At 44.8% G+C, this 20751-nt stretch overlaps 1 protein-coding gene across 4 annotated transcripts in view; it reads right to left on the bottom strand.

The window, feature by feature from the left end:
• Window positions 1-425: 425 nt before the first annotated feature.
• SMIM35 (small integral membrane protein 35) overlaps window positions 426-20751 on the bottom strand; it is a 117675-nt gene continuing 97349 nt past the window's right edge. For all 4 annotated transcript variants that reach the window (XM_063943597.1, XM_063943598.1, XM_063943596.1 and 1 more), the window contains one exon: window positions 426-5012. In XM_063943597.1, coding sequence (XP_063799667.1) covers window positions 4895-5012 — 118 coding nt within the window. In that variant the 3' untranslated portion in view covers window positions 426-4894. The remainder of the gene's footprint in view (window positions 5013-20751) is intronic.

The raw sequence follows: 20751 nt of genomic DNA, 5'->3' as shown, positions 1-20751 counted from the left end.
CACCTAGTCTCAACTCCATCCGCACCTGCTAATAACCTAGCGATCACCCGATGATTGTATAAGCACCTACTGTTTTAGTAAAAGACCAGGCGGCATCCTATGTACTGCTGAGTGGGTTATACTCTAAGGAAACAGCGGGTGGCTGTTATTGACAGAAGACCTCGCTAGTGTGACTCTATTGGTCTTATATAATCGCACGGATGTTTCATAACAGTACCTCAATATAAAATATTCAACATTGGTTGTTTTCATTTGATGATTTGTAATTTTCAATACCCTATATTTGGTGGCAGCTGTCTTAATTTTTGTAACTTTAAATATATTTTGAATAATAAAATATTAAGAGAATCATTTAAGTGTTTATTTTTTTAATTAATAAAACATCAGATAAAAAATTAACACAATTAAAAACAATACACATATACTCATGGTATTCTAAAACTAACGCAGTATATTTTGGCTTAGCAAATTATAGGGCCAGTGCGCATACATTGATAATAGAAAATATGTTAAGTCTTAAAAGTTTTAATTTCATTAATTTACTGGAAACATTTCAGATGGTTATTACTGCTCATTGCACTCTATGGGGTCAATTCAATTTGCCGACAGTTGAATAGTGCTAGGAATTAGCTCCCGTTACTATTCAATTCTGCTCATGTTAAGATGGCGAATGCCCGTTCTCCCGGACTTAACAAGTTGATTTGTCGGGAGAACGGGCATTCTCCAGCTTAACTGCCCGGCGCGATGCTGATTCCTGACAGAGGAATTCCCGACAATTAAGTGTCTATGGCGCTGTATTCAACAGCGCCGGCGCTATTCAACAGTCGGCAAATTGAATTGACCACATACTTACAATCAGGTATGGCAACACATTCAAATCAGCAGATAGCCCAAAATTGCAAAAAGTTCTATCCTACAACAAAAAAAAGAGGCTTTAGATAGTGCCAGACTGGTTGTGTCATGAACTTTTATCTTAAAAATATGGTCTTGTGGACCAACTATTACAGATGTCTGAGTCTCCTGAATTGTGTTTTTGTGTATTTGAGAATTGTGTATTTACTCACGGGATGCAGTCAGGATGCCAGTGATCAGATTCCCAGTGCCAGAATCCCAGTACGCCACCAAAATGCAGACGCTGGAACTCCGACACCAGCCGAAATGCTGACGCCGCAATCCCAACACCCGGCATCCAGATCGTGAGTATGTGGCACCCTGTAGTGTTAGCCCGCGGGGGTAGGAGAAGGGCCGTCTTTTCGTATGGGCTCAATGGGTTCTTGCCCAAGGGCCTCAGGAGTCTAAGGGCCCTAGGCTTATAGCTGAGGGTCCCCTCTTTCCAGCGGTACCAGATTTTTGAAAATAGGCCCTGGGGAACCGGAGATATCTGACTTTGAAGCAGTGATCCCCATCCAAGACTGTTAATTGCTATTCCCAGCCAGATATCTCGAGTTCTGTCTGACTTGGAGTTTTTCTGAGGATATACTCCAAAACATAGGACTCCCCTCTTTCGGTGGACACTGGCAGCTTGTCTCTACTATGCCCAGAACCAGAGATATAAGCCTTCAAGCAGCTGGTCCCTGCTCCAGCTCCACACATCTGGTTTGCAGTTTTATATTTTTGCCGGTGGATTGCTCTGGCTCCTGAACTATGATCCCCAAGTCCCCTGAACCTCTTGAAAGGTGGAACTCTCTATTTTTTATCGCATTCAAAGCTAAGAAATCTATATCCAGGAACTGGAGATATCTGCAGTCAAGCAAGCTGCCCTCCCACCAGAAAATTATGAATATTATGTCCACTCCACTATCCACCCCTCCCCTGCATATTACACCACCCTACCACCCTGGAAGTCATGTACCGGGGCCCCTTCATTCATCCCAATGCTTCTTTTACATCTAAGTGTTCTTGCTCCCACCCCATCTTCCACTGTGCAGTAAAGGAGTAATTAGCAGAAATTACTGCTCCAGGTCCTAATTACTGAGCGGCAGATTGAACATCCCCTACTGTCCACGGGACATCAAAGCTGCTGCTGATAGCACCCCCCACCCCTACCACTGGGGGATGGGTAGGGTGCCCAGTGCATTGCTGTGCCCAGGGGCTTACACTGCTGTTAAGACGGCCCTGGGTAGGAGGTTAGGTTTAATCACCCACGGGGAGGGTTAGGGTTAGGTTGTGGGGATGAGAGGGTTAGGTTTAGGTTGCGGGGAGGAGGGGTTTGGTTTAGGTTGCGGGGAGGAGGGGTTTGGTTTAGGAACCACTGGGGAGGGTTAGGCTGTGGGAAGGGAGGGTTAGATTTAGGCTGCGGGAAGGGAGGGTAAGGGTTAGGGAGGTATTGGGGGATTGTAAATATACAGGGGCGTCAGAACATTTATAGTCTGGGGGGGCAAGATAGATCCTCATTTGGTGCCCCTGGGAGCGGAGCCACTGGGGAGGAGGAGGCGGTACTACGGGGACGAAATGGAGGCGGCAGTGGCACCATGGTGGGGAGGAGGTGGGAGGAGAGAGCGAGAGTGTTAGGAAGAGAGGAGAGCGAGAGTGTTAGGGAGAGAAAGAGAGAGAGAGGAGAGGAAAGATAGAGAGAGAGGGAGAGAGAGGAGAGAGTGTTAGGGAGAGAAAGAGAGGAGAGAGTGTTAGGGAGAGAGAGGAAAGAGAGTGAGAGGGAGAGAAGGAGAGAGAGAGGAGCTAGAGTGTTAGGGAGAGAAAGGAAAGAGTGTTAGGGAGAGAAAGAGAGAGAGAGATGAGCGAGAGTGTTAGGGAGAGAAAGGAAAGAGAGTGTTAGGGAGAGAAAGGAAAGAGTGTTAGGGAGAGAGAGTGGAACAGGGAGAGAGATGGAGTGAGAGAGACACTACTGTTCCTGTCCTGATTACACAGCAGCACAGCCACAAGTCTCCTCTGCATTAGACCACGCCCCCGAAACACTCGCGAATCGCGGCACTGTTCTGCTGGGAGTTGGGAGTGGGGGAGTGCCGTTGCCTGGTCCCTGCGCTGCACGGAGGTTGTGATGTGCGGTCTTGAAACTGACCGTATATCACTCCTCCGGGGTACATTGGCCGGCGCCTCTCATGTTTAGGGGGGGCGAGCTGCCCCTTTGCCCAACCCATTCCGACGCCTCTGTAAGTATGCTTACCTACCCCCTGTTGAAATTCTCTCCTTCGGGATGCCGCGGTCACTTTTCTGAACCGCTGGTGTCCTGACCGCTGGTAAACTGTATCTCACCCTTACTAACGTCTATAAATGAGGGCAAAATAATAATAATAATAATAATAATAATAATTAAAAAACAACACTACACGTGCCTTTTTTTTTTTTTTTAAATCTCTCCCACTCTGGATTGACAGTGGCAGAACTGAACTGTATCGGGAACTTACTTGTAGTTGATACACCATTTACATAACAATAGCAGGGTTATAACTGTTGAACACAAAATGATCAAACCAAGCAAAAAATGCATAAAGGATATGGGACAAATAGATGAAAAATAAATAAGCATTTTTTTAAAAAATAAAACTTCCCAAAAATTCTAATAGTGTAATTAGAGGAAATCACATGAATGATATGAAAGCAGAATTATGACAGGCATGACTTCCGTTTCTTAAAAAATGAAAACTCTGTCAGTAAGGAATAACAAACTAGTACATAAAAGTGAATGCAATTGGGGACTTTCACTATTTGTTTTTCTTCTTATTTAATCCAGTCTCCACCAGTATGGTTCTTATTTAATCCAGTCTCCTCTCCATCAGTATGGTTGTCAGAAGGAAGCCCAATATATGGTCAAAGATAGGTGTATAGGTGTAGTTCTTCTGAGAGATCTGGATTCTGTATAATACCTGTACTAGTGACTGCAGGTTATGATCAGGCTAGACTAAGCGATCGTTATGTGTGTAATCTGCATCAGACATTGATATATAGTCAGGCCTGTCTAACAGGCGTAACTACAGCCACAGCAAACCATCCAAATATATACCACCCAACCGACTGGTGGCAGGTTTGGAGGTATTTCCATAATATGGAATTTTATATGCAAAATGGTGACTGGGGACTGGCCACACCCACTGGAGGCATGGCTATGCCCACTATGATGCAACCAGGACCTCCATTTTTAATTATAATCAACCAATTTTGGGAAGTATGCAGATGGTAGAAGTCCCAGCCGTACAGGTGTCCCATTGAATAAAATGTTTATAGCGACAACTTTATATAGTTTCATAACGAGCAATCTCCAGTCAGTTATAGGGTCTGCAAAATAATTAGCATAAAATGAAAGTAGATATAATTCAGACTCATGTCTCAAACTGCTACTAATGGATTCTGATTGGGGACAAGCAGACGTTATGATGGGAATGATTTTACGATGGAGCAATTAGGGCCCCTTCACATTAGAGCCGTGGGGTCCAGACCTTTCTAGTTCTGTATCTGCCGCAGGAGCCAGTGTGTCACAGAGTGGGAATGTGCTGCTCAGCCTGTGACCTACAATAACCTTAAGTGTTCACTGTAACTTACTACTGTACTGTGATGTCAGAGACAATCAATGGAGAGACAGAGGAGATCCGTACAATGACAGGGACATATGTGACCAGTATGCTGCATGATAATGGAGCAGAAGTAGGTCCAGCGGATGGCGGGTGTGTCAGGCCACCTGAGAACATAAGTAGGACAGCTAGGTGCAAATGTCATATGTGTGGATTTTAGGGTTATGAGCTGGAGATCGGGAGGGATATATATATATATATATATATATATATATATATCCCTAAGAATTAGCAAGCTTGGGTGATGGCATGTGACAATCCCGGATGCTGGACTTCAGGCCCTTTTTGCAAGGAAGAAGTTGAGTGATAGAGTTACGTGAACGTCCCCCCAGTCTCCTTTCTGTATGAACTTAGTAGAAATGTTTTCCTCGTTACACCTCACTGTCCTGGAATTGAGAATAGTGGTATCCGGCCATAGGGCCATGAGCGTGCATTGTGCCACTGACAGTAAAGGGAGGTGCCAGCTCCAGGTCCATAGACTTCATCTGCCTGCAGTAAAAATGGAAGATGCATTATTAGATGGCACTTAACAGTTCTAAGACCACATAGAGGCCAATTTATCATATCCGTGCACACCAAGACAGGAGCGGAGAGGGGGCAGGTACAAAGCCGCAACCATGGAGCTCAGGATGCCACTACCATGCCCCTTACTAAGAGCATAGTCCACTATGGGCTGTAGCTGTGCCCCTCGAGTGCCCCCAATCCCGCAATACCAGGGCCTTTCTGATGTCTCTGCAGCCCTGGACTCCATAACAACAGTTATTATTTGCTGGAGTTTATACTAGAGATGAGCGCCTGAAATTTTTCGGGTTTTGTGTTTTGGTTTTGGGTTCGGTTCCGCGGCCGTGTTTTGGGTTCGACCGCGTTTTGGCAAAACCTCACCGAATTTTTTTTGTCGGATTCGGGTGTGTTTTGGATTCGGGTGTTTTTTTCAAAAAACCCTAAAAAACAGCTTAAATCATAGAATTTGGGGGTCATTTTGATCCCATATTATTATTAACCTCAAAAACCATAATTTCCACTCATTTTCAGTCTATTCTGAATACCTCACACCTCACAATATTATTTTTAGTCCTAAAATTTGCACCGAGGTCGCTGGATGACTAAGCTAAGCGACCCTAGTGGCCGACACAAACACCTGGCCCATCTAGGAGTGGCACTGCAGTGTCACGCAGGATGTCCCTTCCAAAAAACCCTCCCCAAACAGCACATGACGCAAAGAAAAAAAGAGGCGCAATGAGGTAGCTGTGTGAGTAAGATTAGCGACCCTAGTGGCCGACACAAACACCGGGCCCATCTAGGAGTGGCACTGCAGTGTCACGCAGGATGGCCCTTCCATAAAACCCTCCCCAAACAGCACATGACGCAAAAAAAAAAGAGGCGCAATGAGGTAGCTGTGTGAGTAAGATTAGCGACCCTAGTGGCCGACACAAACACCGGGCCCATTTAGGAGTGGCACTGCAGTGTCACGCAGGATGTCCCTTCCAAAAAACCCTCCCCAAACAGCACATGACGCAAAGAAAAAAAGAGGCGCAATGAGGTAGCTGTGTGAGTAAGATTAGCGACCCTAGTGGCCGACACAAACACCGGGCCCATCTAGGAGTGGCACTGCAGTGTCACGCAGGATGGCCCTTCCAAAAAACACTCCCCAAACAGCACATGACGCAAAGAAAAAAAGAGGCGCAATGAGGTAGCTGACTGTGTGAGTAAGATAAGCGACCCTAGTGGCCGACACAAACACCGGGCCCATTTAGGAGTGGCACTGCAGTGTCACGCAGGATGTCCCTTCCAAAAAACCCTCCCCAAACAGCACATGACGCAAAGAAAAAAAGAGGCGCAATGAGGTAGCTGTGTGAGTAAGATTAGCGACCCTAGTGGCCGACACAAACACCGGGCCCATCTAGGAGTGGCACTGCAGTGTCACGCAGGATGTCCCTTCCAAAAAACCCTCCCCAAACAGCACATGACGCAAAGAAAAAAAGAGGCGCAATGAGGTAGCTGTGTGAGTAAGATTAGCGACCCTAGTGGCCGACACAAACACCGGGCCCATCTAGGAGTGGCACTGCAGTGTCACGCAGGATGGCCCTTCCAAAAAACACTCCCCAAACAGCACATGACGCAAAGAAAAAAAGAGGCGCAATGAGGTAGCTGACTGTGTGAGTAAGATAAGCGACCCTAGTGGCCGACACAAACACCGGGCCCATTTAGGAGTGGCACTGCAGTGTCACGCAGGATGTCCCTTCCAAAAAACCCTCCCCAAACAGCACATGACGCAAAGAAAAAAAGAGGCGCAATGAGGTAGCTGTGTGAGTAAGATTAGCGACCCTAGTGGCCGACACAAACACCGGGCCCATCTAGGAGTGGCACTGCAGTGTCACGCAGGATGGCCCTTCCAAAAAACCCTCCCCAAACAGCACATGACGCAAAGAAAAAAAGAGGCGCAATGAGGTAGCTGTGTGAGTAAGATTAGCGACCCTAGTGGCCGACACAAACACCGGGCCCATCTAGGAGTGTCACTGCAGTGTCACGCAGGATGGCCCTTCCAAAAAACACTCCCCAAACAGCACATGACGCAAAGAAAAAAAGAGGCGCAATGAGGTAGCTGACAGTGTGAGTAAGATAAGCGACCCTAGTGGCCGACACAAACACCGGGCCCATTTAGGAGTGGCACTGCAGTGTCACGCAGGATGTCCCTTCCAAAAAACCCTCCCCAAACAGCACATGACGCAAAGAAAAATAAAAGAAAAAAGAGGTGCAAGATGGAATTGTCCTTGGGCCCTCCCACCCACCCTTATGTTGTATAAACAAAACAGGACATGCACACTTTAACCAACCCATCATTTCAGTGACAGGGTCTGCCACACGACTGTGACTGATATGACGGGTTGGTTTGGACCCCCCCCAAAAAAGAAGCAATTAATCTCTCCTTGCACAAACTGGCTCTACAGAGGCAAGATGTCCACCTCATCATCATCCTCCGATATATCACCGTGTACATCCCCCTCCTCACAGATTATCAATTCGTCCCCACTGGAATCCACCATCTCAGCTCCCTGTGTACTTTGTGGAGGCAATTGCTGCTGGTCAATGTCTCCGCGGAGGAATTGATTATAATTCATTTTAATGAACATCATCTTCTCCACATTTTCTGGATGTAACCTCGTACGCCGATTGCTGACAAGGTGAGCGGCGGCACTAAACACTCTTTCGGAGTACACACTTGTGGGAGGGCAACTTAGGTAGAATAAAGCCAGTTTGTGCAAGGGCCTCCAAATTGCCTCTTTTTCCTGCCAGTATAAGTACGGACTGTGTGACGTGCCTACTTGGATGCGGTCACTCATATAATCCTCCACCATTCTTTCAATGTTGAGAGAATCATATGCAGTGACAGTAGACGACATGTCCGTAATCGTTGTCAGGTCCTTCAGTCCGGACCAGATGTCAGCATCAGCAGTCGCTCCAGACTGCCCTGCATCACCGCCAGCGGGTGGGCTCGGAATTCTGAGCCTTTTCCTCGCACCCCCAGTTGCGGGAGAATGTGAAGGAGGAGATGTTGACAGGTCGCGTTCCGCTTGACTTGACAATTTTCTCACCAGCAGGTCTTTCAACCCCAGCAGACTTGTGTCTGCCGGAAAGAGAGATCCAAGGTAGGTTTTAAATCTAGGATCGAGCACGGTGGCCAAAATTTAGTGCTCTGATTTCAACAGATTGACCACCCGTGAATCCTTGTTAAGCGAATTAAGGGCTCCATCCACAAGTCCCACATGCCTAGCGGAATCGCTCCGTGTTAGCTCCTCCTTCAATGTCTCCAGCTTCTTCTGCAAAAGCCTGATGAGGGGAATGACCTGACTCAGGCTGGCAGTGTCTGAACTGACTTCACGTGTGGCAAGTTCAAAGGGCATCAGAACCTTGCACAACGTTGAAATCATTCTCCACTGCACTTGAGACAGGTGCATTCCACCTCCTATATCGTGCTCAATTGTATAGGCTTAAATGGCCTTTTGCTGCTCCTCCAACCTCTGAAGCATATAGAGGGTTGAATTCCACCTCGTTACCACTTCTTGCTTCAGATGATGGCAGGGCAGGTTCAGTAGTTTTTGGTGGTGCTCCAGTCTTCTGTACGTGGTGCCTGTACGCCGAAAGTGTCCCGCAATTCTTCTGGCCACCGACAGCATCTCTTGCACGCCCCTGTCGTTTTTTAAAAAATTCTGCACCACCAAATTCAAGGTATGTGCAAAACATGGGACGTGCTGGAATTTGCCCATATTTAATGCACACACAATATTGCTGGCGTTGTCCGATGCCACAAATCCACAGGAGAGTCCAATTGGGGTAAGCCATTCTGCGATGATCTTCCTCAGTTGCCGTAAGAGGTTTTCAGCTGTGTGCGTATTCTGGAAAGCGGTGATACAAAGCGTAGCCTGCCTAGGAAAGAGTTGGCGTTTGCGAGATGCTGCTACTGGTGCCGCCGCTGCTGTTCTTGCAGCGGGAGTCCATACATCTACCCAGTGGGCTGTCACAGTCATATAGTCCTGACCCTGCCCTGCTCCACTTGTCCACATGTCCGTGGTTAAGTGGACATTGGGTACAACTGCATTTTTTAGGACACTGGTGAGTCTTTTTCTGACGTCCGTGTACATTCTCGGTATCGCCTGCCTACAGAAGTGGAACCTAGATGGTATTTGGTAACGGGGGCACACTGCCTCAACAAATTGTCTAGTTCCCTGTGAACTAACGGCGGATACCGGACGCACGTCTAACACCAACATAGTTGTCAAGGACTCAGTTATCCGCTTTGCAACAGGATGACTGCTGTGATATTTCATCTTCCTCGCAAAGGACTGTTGGACAGTCAATTGCTTACTGGAAGTAGTACAAGTGGGCTTACGACTTCCCCTCTGGGATGACCATCGACTCCCAGCAGCAACAACAGCAGCGCCAGCAGCAGTAGGCGTTACACGCAAGGATGCATCGGAGGAATCCCAGGCAGGAGAGGACTCGTCAGAATTGCCAGTGACATGGCCTGCAGGACTATTGGCATTCCTGGGGAAGGAGGAAATTGACACTGAGGGAGTTGGTGGGGTGGTTTGCGTGAGCTTGGTTACAAGAGGAAGGGATTTACTGGTCAGTGGACTGCTTCCGCTGTCGGCCCAAGTTTTTGAACTTGTCACTGACTTATTATGAATGCGCTGCAGGTGACGTATAAGGGAGGATGTTCCGAGGTGGTTAACGTCCTTACCCCTACTTATTACAGCTTGACAAAGGGAACACACGGCTTGACACCTGTTGTCCGCATTTCTGGTGAAATACTTCCACACCGAAGAGCTGATTTTTTTGGTATTTTCACCAGGCATGTCAACGGCCCTATTCCTCCCACGGACAACAGGTGTCTCCCCGGGTGCCTGACTTAAACAAACCACCTCACCATCAGAATCCTCCTGGTCAATTTCCTCCCCAGCGCCAGCAACACCCATATCCTCCTCATCCTGGTGTACTTCAACACTGACATCTTCAATCTGACTATCAGGAACTGGACTGCGGGTGCTCCTTCCAGCACTTGCAGGGGGCGTGCAAATGGTGGAAGGCGCATGCTCTTCACGTCCAGTGTTGGGAAGGTCAGGCATCGCAACCGACACAATTGGACTCTCCTTGTGGATTTGGGATTTCGAAGAACGCACAGTTCTTTGCGGTGCTACTGCTTTTGCCAGCTTGAGTCTTTTCATTTTTCTAGCGAGAGGCTGAGTGCCTCCATCCTCATGTGAAGCTGAACCACTAGCCATGAACATAGGCCAGGGCCTCAGCCGTTCCTTGCCACTCCGTGTGGTAAATGGCATATTGGCAAGTTTACGCTTCTCCTCCGACAATTTTATTTTAGGTTTTGGAGTCCTTTTTTTACTGATATTTGGTGTTTTGGATTTGACATGCTCTGTACTATGACATTGGGCATCGGCCTTGGCAGACGACGTTGCTGGCATTTCATCGTCTCGGCCATGACTAGTGGCAGCAGCTTCAGCACGAGGTGGAAGTGGATCTTGATCTTTCCCTAATTTTGGAACCTCAACATTTTTGTTCTCCATATTTTAATAGGCACAACTAAAAGGCACCTCAGGTAAACAATGGAGATGGATGGATACTAGTATACAATTATGGACGGACTGCCCAGTGCCGACACAGAGGTAGCTACAGCCGTGGACTACCGTACTGTACTGTGTCTGCTGCTAATATAGACTGGTTGATAAAGAGATGTAGTAGTAGTAGTATGTATGTATAAAGAAGAAAGAAAAAAAAACCACGGGTAGGTGGTATACAATTATGGACGGACTGCCCAGTGCCGACACAGAGGTAGCTACAGCCGTGGACTACCGTACTGTACTGTGTCTGCTGCTAATATAGACTGGTTGATAAAGAGATGTAGTAGTAGTAGTATGTATGTATAAAGAAGAAAGAAAAAAAAACCACGGGTAGGTGGTATACAATTATGGACGGACTGCCCAGTGCCGACACAGAGGTAGCTACAGCCGTGGACTACCGTACTGTACTGTGTCTGCTGCTAATATAGACTGGTTGATAAAGAGATGTAGTAGTAGTAGTATGTATGTATAAAGAAGAAAGAAAAAAAAACCACGGGTAGGTGGTATACAATTATGGACGGACTGCCCAGTGCCGACACAGAGGTAGCTACAGCCGTGGACTACCGTACTGTACTGTGTCTGCTGCTAATATAGACTGGTTGATAAAGAGATGTAGTAGTAGTAGTATGTATGTATAAAGAAGAAAGAAAAAAAAACCACGGGTAGGTGGTATACAATTATGGATGGACTGCCCAGTGCCGACACAGAGGTAGCTACAGCCGTGGACTACCGTACTGTACTGTGTCTGCTGCTAATATAGACTGGTTGATAAAGAGATGTAGTAGTAGTAGTATGTATGTATAAAGAAGAAAGAAAAAAAAACCACGGGTAGGTGGTATACAATTATGGACGGACTGCCCAGTGCCGACACAGAGGTAGCTACAGCCGTGAACTACCGTACTGTGTCTGCTGCGACTGGATGATAAATAATGATATAAAAAATATATATATATCACTACTGCAGCCGGACAGGTATATATTATATAATGACGGACCTGCTGGACACTGTCTGTCAGCAGAATGAGTTTTTTATAGAATAAAAAAAAAAACACCACACAAGTGAAGTCACACGACGAGTGTTTAACTTTTTCAGGCAATCACAATATAGTATACTATACTACTAACTATACTGGTGGTCAGTGTGGTCAGGTCACTGGTCAGTCACACTGGCAGTGGCACTCCTGCAGCAAAAGTGTGCACTGTTTAATTTTAATAATAATATGTACTCCTGGCTCCTGCTATAACCTATAACTGGCACTGCAGTGCTCCCCAGTCTCCCCCACAATTATAAGATGTGTGAGCTGAGCACAGTCAGATACGAGTGTTTAACTTTTTCAGGCAATCACAATATAGTATACTATACTACTAACTATACTGGTGGTCAGTGTGGTCAGGTCACTGGTCAGTCACACTGGCAGTGGCACTCCTGCAGCAAAAGTGTGCACTGTTTAATTTTAATAATAATATGTACTCCTGGCTCCTGCTATAACCTATAACTGGCACTGCAGTGCTCCCCAGTCTCCCCCACAATTATAAGATGTGTGAGCTGAGCACAGTCAGATATATACATAGATGATGCAGCACACTGGGCTGAGCAGTGCACACAGATATGGTATGTGACTGAGTCACTGTGTATCGTTTTTTTCAGGCAGAGAACGGATATATTAAATAAAACTGCACTGTCTGGTGGTCACTGTGGTCAGTCACTAGTAAACTCTGCACTCTCTACACAGTTCTACAGTACTCCTAATCTCCAGTAAATCAGGTCAATCTCTCTCTCTCTCTCTTCTAATCTAAATGGAGAGGACGCCAGCCACGTCCTCTCCCTATCAATCTCAATGCACGTGTGAAAATGGCGGCGACGCGCGGCTCCTTATATAGAATCCGAGTCTCGCGATAGAATCCGAGCCTCGCGAGAATCCGACAGCGTCATGATGACGTTCGGGCGCGCTCGGGTTAACCGAGCAAGGCGGGAAGATCCGAGTCGCTCGGACCCGTGAAAAAAAACATGAAGTTCGTGCGGGTTCGGATTCAGAGAAACCGAACCCACTCATCTCTAGTTTATACATATGATCTTATCACTTGTACACAATAATTGTAATTGCCTGCTGAAAGCACTATACACACGGAAAGCCTTAGGTCAGGTGTACAAGTGTTTCTTATTATCTTCCACCAAAGCATAAGGATGTGGCTGCACTATGGGGGTCATTCCGAGTTGTTCGCTCGTTAGATTTTTTTGCAAAGGAGCGATTAGTCGCAAACTGCGCATGCGCAATGTTCGCAGTGCGCCTGCGCCAAGTAAATTAGCACAAAAGTTTGTTATTTTACTCACGGCCTAACAAAGTTTTTTCATCGTTCTGGTGATCGTAGTGTGATTGACAGGAAGTGGGTGTTTCTGGGCGGAAACTGGACATTTTATGGGAGTGTGTGCGAAAAAACGCTGGCGTTTCTGGGAAAAACGCGGGAGTGTCTGAAGAAACGGGGGAGTGTCTGGGCGAACGCTGGGTGTGTTTGTGACGTCAATCCAGGAACGAAACTGACTGAACTGATCGCAGTGTAGGAGTAAGTCTCGAGCTACTCAGAAACTGCTAAGAAATTTCTATTTGCAATTCTGCTAATCTTTCGTTCACACGTCTGCTAAGCTAAGATACACTCCCAGAGGGCGGCGGCCTAGCGTGTGCAATGCGGCTAAAAGCAGCTAGCGAGCGAACAACTCGGAATGAGGGCCTATGCTAGTACTGACCGCCAAAACTGCGCATTATAATGCAATAAGGTCTCATTTACAAAAGATTTTTAATCAATATTATTAAGCCAAGAGAATTGTTTTGCAGAGCGCACAAAAAGAGAAAATGCCTTTTCGTTTTTTTTTTTGGGGGGGGGGGAATGCCTTTTTTTGGGGGGGGGGGGAGCTTAGAAAAAAAAGCAATTTTCTCAGTGCGCAGTAGAGAAATCACCAGGAAAATGTCCGCTGCGCCATTTTCCCAAAGATTTGCGCATGCATATTACAGTCTGAGCGCCTAGTGCTCAGACTCTATACCACTGCCGCCTAGAGAGGAGCAGGCCCGGACGGAGGAGGCTGCACACGGGCCTCTCATAAACGCAAAACGGCGCTCATCTAGGGCTCCACACCATGTGATGAAAGAAACTCCCCTCCCACTGAACAGCTACTATCCACATTGAGAAAGCGTGGCACGCCAAATGCAAGGAGCATCTTGGAAATAATTTTTTTTGCGACAAATACAGCAAAATCAAACTACATACTGTATGTTAGAGATTCGGACAATATTGTGCAATTCAAGGTTTGCTAAATAGTAGAGATGAGCGGGTTCGGTTCCTCGGAATCCGAACCCGCCCGAACTTCATTTTTTTTTACACGGGGCCGAGCGACTCGGATCTTCCCGCCTTGCTCGGTTAACCCGAGCGCGCCCGAATGTCATCATCCCGCTGTCGGATTCTCGCGAGGCTCGGATTCTATCGCGAGACTCGGATTCTATATAAGGAGCCGCGCGTCGCCGCCATTTTCACACGTGCATTGAGATTCATAGGGAGAGGACGTGGCTGGCGTCCTCTCCGTTTATAGAGAAGAGAGTGAGACTAGAGTAGAGAGAGACACAGTAGTAATTTTGGGGAGCATTAGGAGGAGTACTACTACTTGCTGAAGTGATAGATAGATAGATAGATAGATAGATAGATAGATAGATAGATAGATAGATAGTGCGACTGTATAATGTATATTTGACTTGTGGGGGAGACACTGACAGTGGGGAGCAGTTAGAGTCTGAGAGCAGGACTCAGGAGTACATATAACGTACAGTGCACACTTTTGCTGCCAGAGTGCCACACTGCCATTGTGACCACACTGACCACCAGTATAATATATATTGTGATTGTCTGCTTAGGAGTACTACTTGCAAGTTGCTGATAGTGTGACCAGTGACCTGACCACCAGTTTAATAATCACCACCAGTTTAATATATATATATATATATATATATATATATATATATTGAAAAGTTCCAAGAATAACCACCAGAGGGATTAAACCCAGAGAAACCAGCACACCACTTGAATGCAAAAAAGTGTTTTACTGTTCACAATGGAACCCAAAGTTATTTTAAAAAGAGTAGCAAGCATTTGGCACACATGATGATAGCAGCATATAAATAAATCAATGAATACTCAACATTCCGACAGCTGTTTCGATTATCTTCTTCATAGGAATGAGTAAAGTGTCATAGTGCTGAACACTGCCCACTGCAGTGTCTATTTTCAAAGTGACATGTGCCTAATGTGCTAAGCTACCAGCTGTATTTTATAGTGTGTGTACTTACCTGTGAGCCAGTGCACCTGCACCCGGTCACACGTGGACGTAGACAACGTCATACCCACGCGCCACGGCTGTGGCGCTGACCGGATGTGACGTACGGGGAAAGGATAGTCCGCTACACATCATGTGTATACACATGATGGAGCTGGACACCGACCCACCGAACGGAGAAAAAAGATCTCCGAGGCCGCGTCCACGTGTATTCAGGTCACCCCCGTGCCCCGCGTCGCGTTCAACGCGTCACACGTGGCGACCCGCAGGGGGCGCCCAATAGGTCCGGACAGCAAAGTTCATCCGGAACCAAGTGGGCACCAGACCTGTTTCCGGGGACAGGATAGAGGCGCACAGGCACCAATAATAAACATACTATGTGGATATAAACATACAAATAAAACAGACAATAAGCAATATATCACATAATAGATACTGGGCAAATGTAGCATATAGATGGCCTGTCATAGATTCATATATTAATTAATAAATTGATATTGATTTATATATTTGGGTTTAATGCTGGCCATAAATGTAACCGCCAAGCTTTCATAATATAGTGGATACACTACTCTAAAGAAGAGGCCAAAGAAATGCCTAATAGTCAGCATCTATATGTGAATCATAATATACAACACAAAAATGGATAAATATATAGTAATAAGACACAAAAAAATAATTGAATTAATCAAAAACAGGACAATGGATCCAGATGCAAATATATTAGGCCCACATGTATCCATGTGTGGAAAAAGGAAAAAAAGGAAAAAAGGAAAAAAAATGAAAAAAATTACAAAAAAGGTACAAAAGAAAATTCTTCATTAAGTCCCGCTGGTGAAAGGGTATCCAAACGTCGAATCCATCGACATTCTTGCTGTAATAGCAGCTTGTGACGGTCGCCACCCCTCTTTAATGGAGGTACGTGATCGATGGGCATGAATGATAAATCTTTAATATGATGTCCATGGTGAACAAAGTGCTTTGCAACTGGTGGAGTTGAATTCTCGATTTTAATGAACGCTTTTTTGATTGACGACCTGTGTAGGGCCATGCGTTCTTTGAGCATTCTGATAGTCTTTCCAACATATAATTTATTGCAGGGGCATTGGATCACATAAACGACATATTTTGTTTCACATGTCATTCGATGTTTCAAGCAACAAACATCGCCCCTGGTTGGATGTGTAAAAATGCTGCCTGTGTGCATATGCTTGCAGTTTACACAGGAGCCACATTTGTGTGCTCCTGGTTTTAGTTGTAGCCAACCACTACCTTGTTGCGACATTGGCACTATGTCGGAATAGGTAATCTGGTCCTTGAGGTTTGAACTGCGTTTATAGCTGAATAGTGGTAAGCTATCACAAAATTTCCCCATAGTCGGGTCTGCCTGTAAAATGTGCCAATGTTTGGAGATCGCACGTCTCATGACACTGGAGGCAACAGAATATGTGCTGGTGAAGACTAATCTTCCAATCTCAGTGCCTTTAGTGTTGGATTTTAGCACATCTGTCCGTTCCATCTGTAGACATCTCGTGATAGCTCCTTGTATCTCTGTCGGGTCATAGCCTCTCTCAATAAATTTCTTGCCCATCTCTGCCAGAGCACCTGGTATTAGTGAAGCATCTGAAGTTATTCGCATCACACGTAAGAGTTGCGAAAAAGGTAAACCCTTCTTTAAAGGTTGCGGATGAAAACTTGTTGCCAACAGAAGAGAATTTTTGTCTGTCGGTTTTCTAAACACCTCAGTGGTGATGGATCCATTAGTCAACTTAATAGTGACATCCAAAAAATTAATGGAAACAAAATCATGAACACATGTGAGCCTAATAGAGCCTGGTACTTGATTCAACCTGACAATAAATTGTTGGAGCTTAGTCTCACCCCCAGTCCACAGCATGAACAGGTCATCTATGTATCGAACATAAAATCGAATAAATGTTGAAAATTCAGGATCTGCCATAATATGTTGTTTTTCATACTGAAACATAAATAAGTTGGCATAGGAAGGGGCCATATTGGACCCCATCGCCGTGCCCTGTAGCTGTAAATAAAATGAATTTTCAAACAAAAAATAATTTTTGTGTAAGATGAAATCAAGCAAAAGTAACAAAAATTCACTAGGTGGACCCTCATACTGTGGACTGGAGGTAATCGCTTTCCTGGTTGCCTCAATGCCTTCAAGATGGTTAATGCAAGTGTATAAGCTGGTGACATCCAATGTCACCAGTATACAATCATCAGGAAGAGGCCCAACCGCATTTAGTTTCAATAAGAAATCAGAGGTATCTTTGATAAAGTATGGTGTTGATTGTACTACCGGCTGTAGAAAAAAATCTACAAATTGGGACAATGTCTGACACAGAGAGCCCCTGGAAGATATGATCGGTCTTCCAGGGGGTTTGACCAGACATTTGTGTATTTTGGGCAAAACGTAAATCAAAGGAATACGGGGAAAGTCTTGAGTAAGAAATTTGGCCGTTTGTTCATCAATCCAAAAATTGGACACACCCATGTTAATAATGGAGTCTACCTCACGTTTGAAGTTACTGGTAGGGTCAAAACGCAACTGTTTGTAACATAATTTGTCAGCTAATTGTCGATTTATTTCATCAATATAATCAGTACGATTTAATAGTACCACGCCACCGCCCTTATCGGCGGGGCGTATAATGATGTTGGGGTTATCTCTCAAAGATTTGACTGCCACCCTTTCTAATTTGGTCATGTTATGGTTCTTAATTTTGATGTTTTTAATACGGGGTAAGGTTTCTTTTTTAACTAAATTCATAAATACCTCTATGGCCAGATTCATAGGTGGTGGATCAAAGTTGCTAGGTGCTTTAAATTTACCTCTTATATCAGAACCATTATCCTTTTTTGCAAAATAATCTTTAAGTTTGAGTTGTCTATAAAATTTGTATAGTTCAACCTCACATTCAAACTCATTCTGTTTATGAGTTTGAACAAAAGTAAGTCCCTTTGATAATACCGACATTTCTGCCTCAGTGGGAGCGTATTCAGATAAGTTGAAAATGGTTATTTCCGACCCCCCTTGTAGTTCCTGCCTCCGGTACTTTTTATGTTTGACCCCCCCATCTTGAAGGCATTGAGGCAACCAGGAAAGCGATTACCTCCAGTCCACAGTATGAGGGTCCACCTAGTGAATTTTTGTTACTTTTGCTTGATTTCATCTTACACAAAAATTATTTTTTGTTTGAAAATTCATTTTATTTACAGCTACAGGGCACGGCGATGGGGTCCAGTATGGCCCCTTCCTATGCCAACTTATTTATGTTTCAGTATGAAAAACAACATATTATGGCAGATCCTGAATTTTCAACATTTATTCGATTTTATGTTCGATACATAGATGACCTGTTCATGCTGTGGACTGGGGGTGAGACTAAGCTCCAACAATTTATTGTCAGGTTGAATCAAGTACCAGGCTCTATTAGGCTCACATGTGTTCATGATTTTGTTTCCATTAATTTTTTGGATGTCACTATTAAGTTGACTAATGGATCCATCACCACTGAGGTGTTTAGAAAACCGACAGACAAAAATTCTCTTCTGTTGGCAACAAGTTTTCATCCGCAACCTTTAAAGAAGGGTTTACCTTTTTCGCAACTCTAACGTGTGATGCGAATAACTTCAGATGCTTCACTAATACCAGGTGCTCTGGCAGAGATGGGCAAGAAATTTATTGAGAGAGGCTATGACCCGACAGAGATACAAGGAGCTATCACGAGATGTCTACAGATGGAACGGACAGATGTGCTAAAATCCAACACTAAAGGCACTGAGATTGGAAGATTAGTCTTCACCAGCACATATTCTGTTGCCTCCAGTGTCATGAGACGTGCGATCTCCAAACATTGGCACATTTTACAGGCAGACCCGACTATGGGGAAATTTTGTGATAGCTTACCACTATTCAGCTATAAACGCAGTTCAAACCTCAAGGACCAGATTACCTATTCCGACATAGTGCCAATGTCGCAACAAGGTAGTGGTTGGCTACAACTAAAACCAGGAGCACACAAATGTGGCTCCTGTGTAAACTGCAAGCATATGCACACAGGCAGCATTTTTACACATCCAACCAGGGGCGATGTTTGTTGCTTGAAACATCGAATGACATGTGAAACAAAATATGTCGTTTATGTGATCCAATGCCCCTGCAATAAATTATATGTTGGAAAGACTATCAGAATGCTCAAAGAACGCATGGCCCTACACAGGTCGTCAATCAAAAAAGCGTTCATTAAAATCGAGAATTCAACTCCACCAGTTGCAAAGCACTTTGTTCACCATGGACATCATATTAAAGATTTATCATTCATGCCCATCGATCACGTACCTCCATTAAAGAGGGGTGGCGACCGTCACAAGCTGCTATTACAGCAAGAATGTCGATAGATTCGACGTTTGGATACCCTTTCACCAGCGGGACTTAATGAAGAATTTTCTTTTGTACCTTTTTTGTAATTTTTTTCATTTTTTTCCTTTTTTCATTTTTTTCCTTTTTCCACACATGGATACATGTGGGCCTAATATATTTGCATCTGGATCCATTGTCCTGTTTTTGATTAATTCAATTATTTTTTTGTATCTTATTACTATATATTTATCCATTTTTGTGTTGTATATTATGATTCACATATAGATGCTGACTATTAGGCATTTCTTTGGCCTCTTCTTTAGAGTAGTGTATCCACTATATTATGAAAGCTTGGCGGTTACATTTATGGCCAGCATTAAACCCAAATATATAAATCAATATCAATTTATTAATTAATATATGAATCTATGACAGGCCATCTATATGCTACATTTGCCCAGTATCTATTATGTGATATATTGCTTATTGTCTGTTTTATTTGTATGTTTATATCCACATAGTATGTTTATTATTGGTGCCTGTGCGCCTCTATCCTGTCCCCGGAAACAGGTCTGGTGCCCACTTGGTTCCGGATGAACTTTGCTGTCCGGACCTATTGGGCGCCCCCTGCGGGTCGCCACGTGTGACGCGTTGAACGCGACGCGGGGCACGGGGGTGACCTGAATACACGTGGACGCGGCCTCGGAGATCTTTTTTCTCCGTTCGGTGGGTCGGTGTCCAGCTCCATCATGTGTATACACATGATGTGTAGCGGACTATCCTTTCCCCGTACGTCACATCCGGTCAGCGCCACAGCCGTGGCGCGTGGGTATGACGTTGTCTACGTCCACGTGTGACCGGGTGCAGGTGCACTGGCTCACAGGTAAGTACACACACTATAAAATACAGCTGGTAGCTTAGCACATTAGGCACATGTCACTTTGAAAATAGACACTGCAGTGGGCAGTGTTCAGCACTATGACACTTTACTCATTCCTATGAAGAAGATAATCGAAACAGCTGTCGGAATGTTGAGTATTCATTGATTTATTTATATGCTGCTATCATCATGTGTGCCAAATGCTTGCTACTCTTTTTAAAATAACTTTGGGTTCCATTGTGAACAGTAAAACACTTTTTTGCATTCAAGTGGTGTGCTGGTTTCTCTGGGTTTAATCCCTCTGGTGGTTATTCTTGGAACTTTTCAATATTACTATACTGACCGAGCACCTGCATCCAATTCATATGAAAGTGAGAAGCGGCTTCTTATGTGGATTTATATAATTGTATATAATATATATATAATATTGTATACCACCTACCCGTTTTTTTTTTTTCTTTCTTCTTCTTTATACATACTACTATAGTAGCTTACTGTAGCAGTCTGCGGTGCTGCTG

Source organism: Pseudophryne corroboree, chromosome 10 (genome assembly GCF_028390025.1).
Source record: "Pseudophryne corroboree isolate aPseCor3 chromosome 10, aPseCor3.hap2, whole genome shotgun sequence".
Lineage (NCBI taxonomy): Eukaryota > Metazoa > Chordata > Amphibia > Anura > Myobatrachidae > Pseudophryne > Pseudophryne corroboree.
This window is presented reverse-complemented; position numbering and strand designations above follow the sequence as displayed.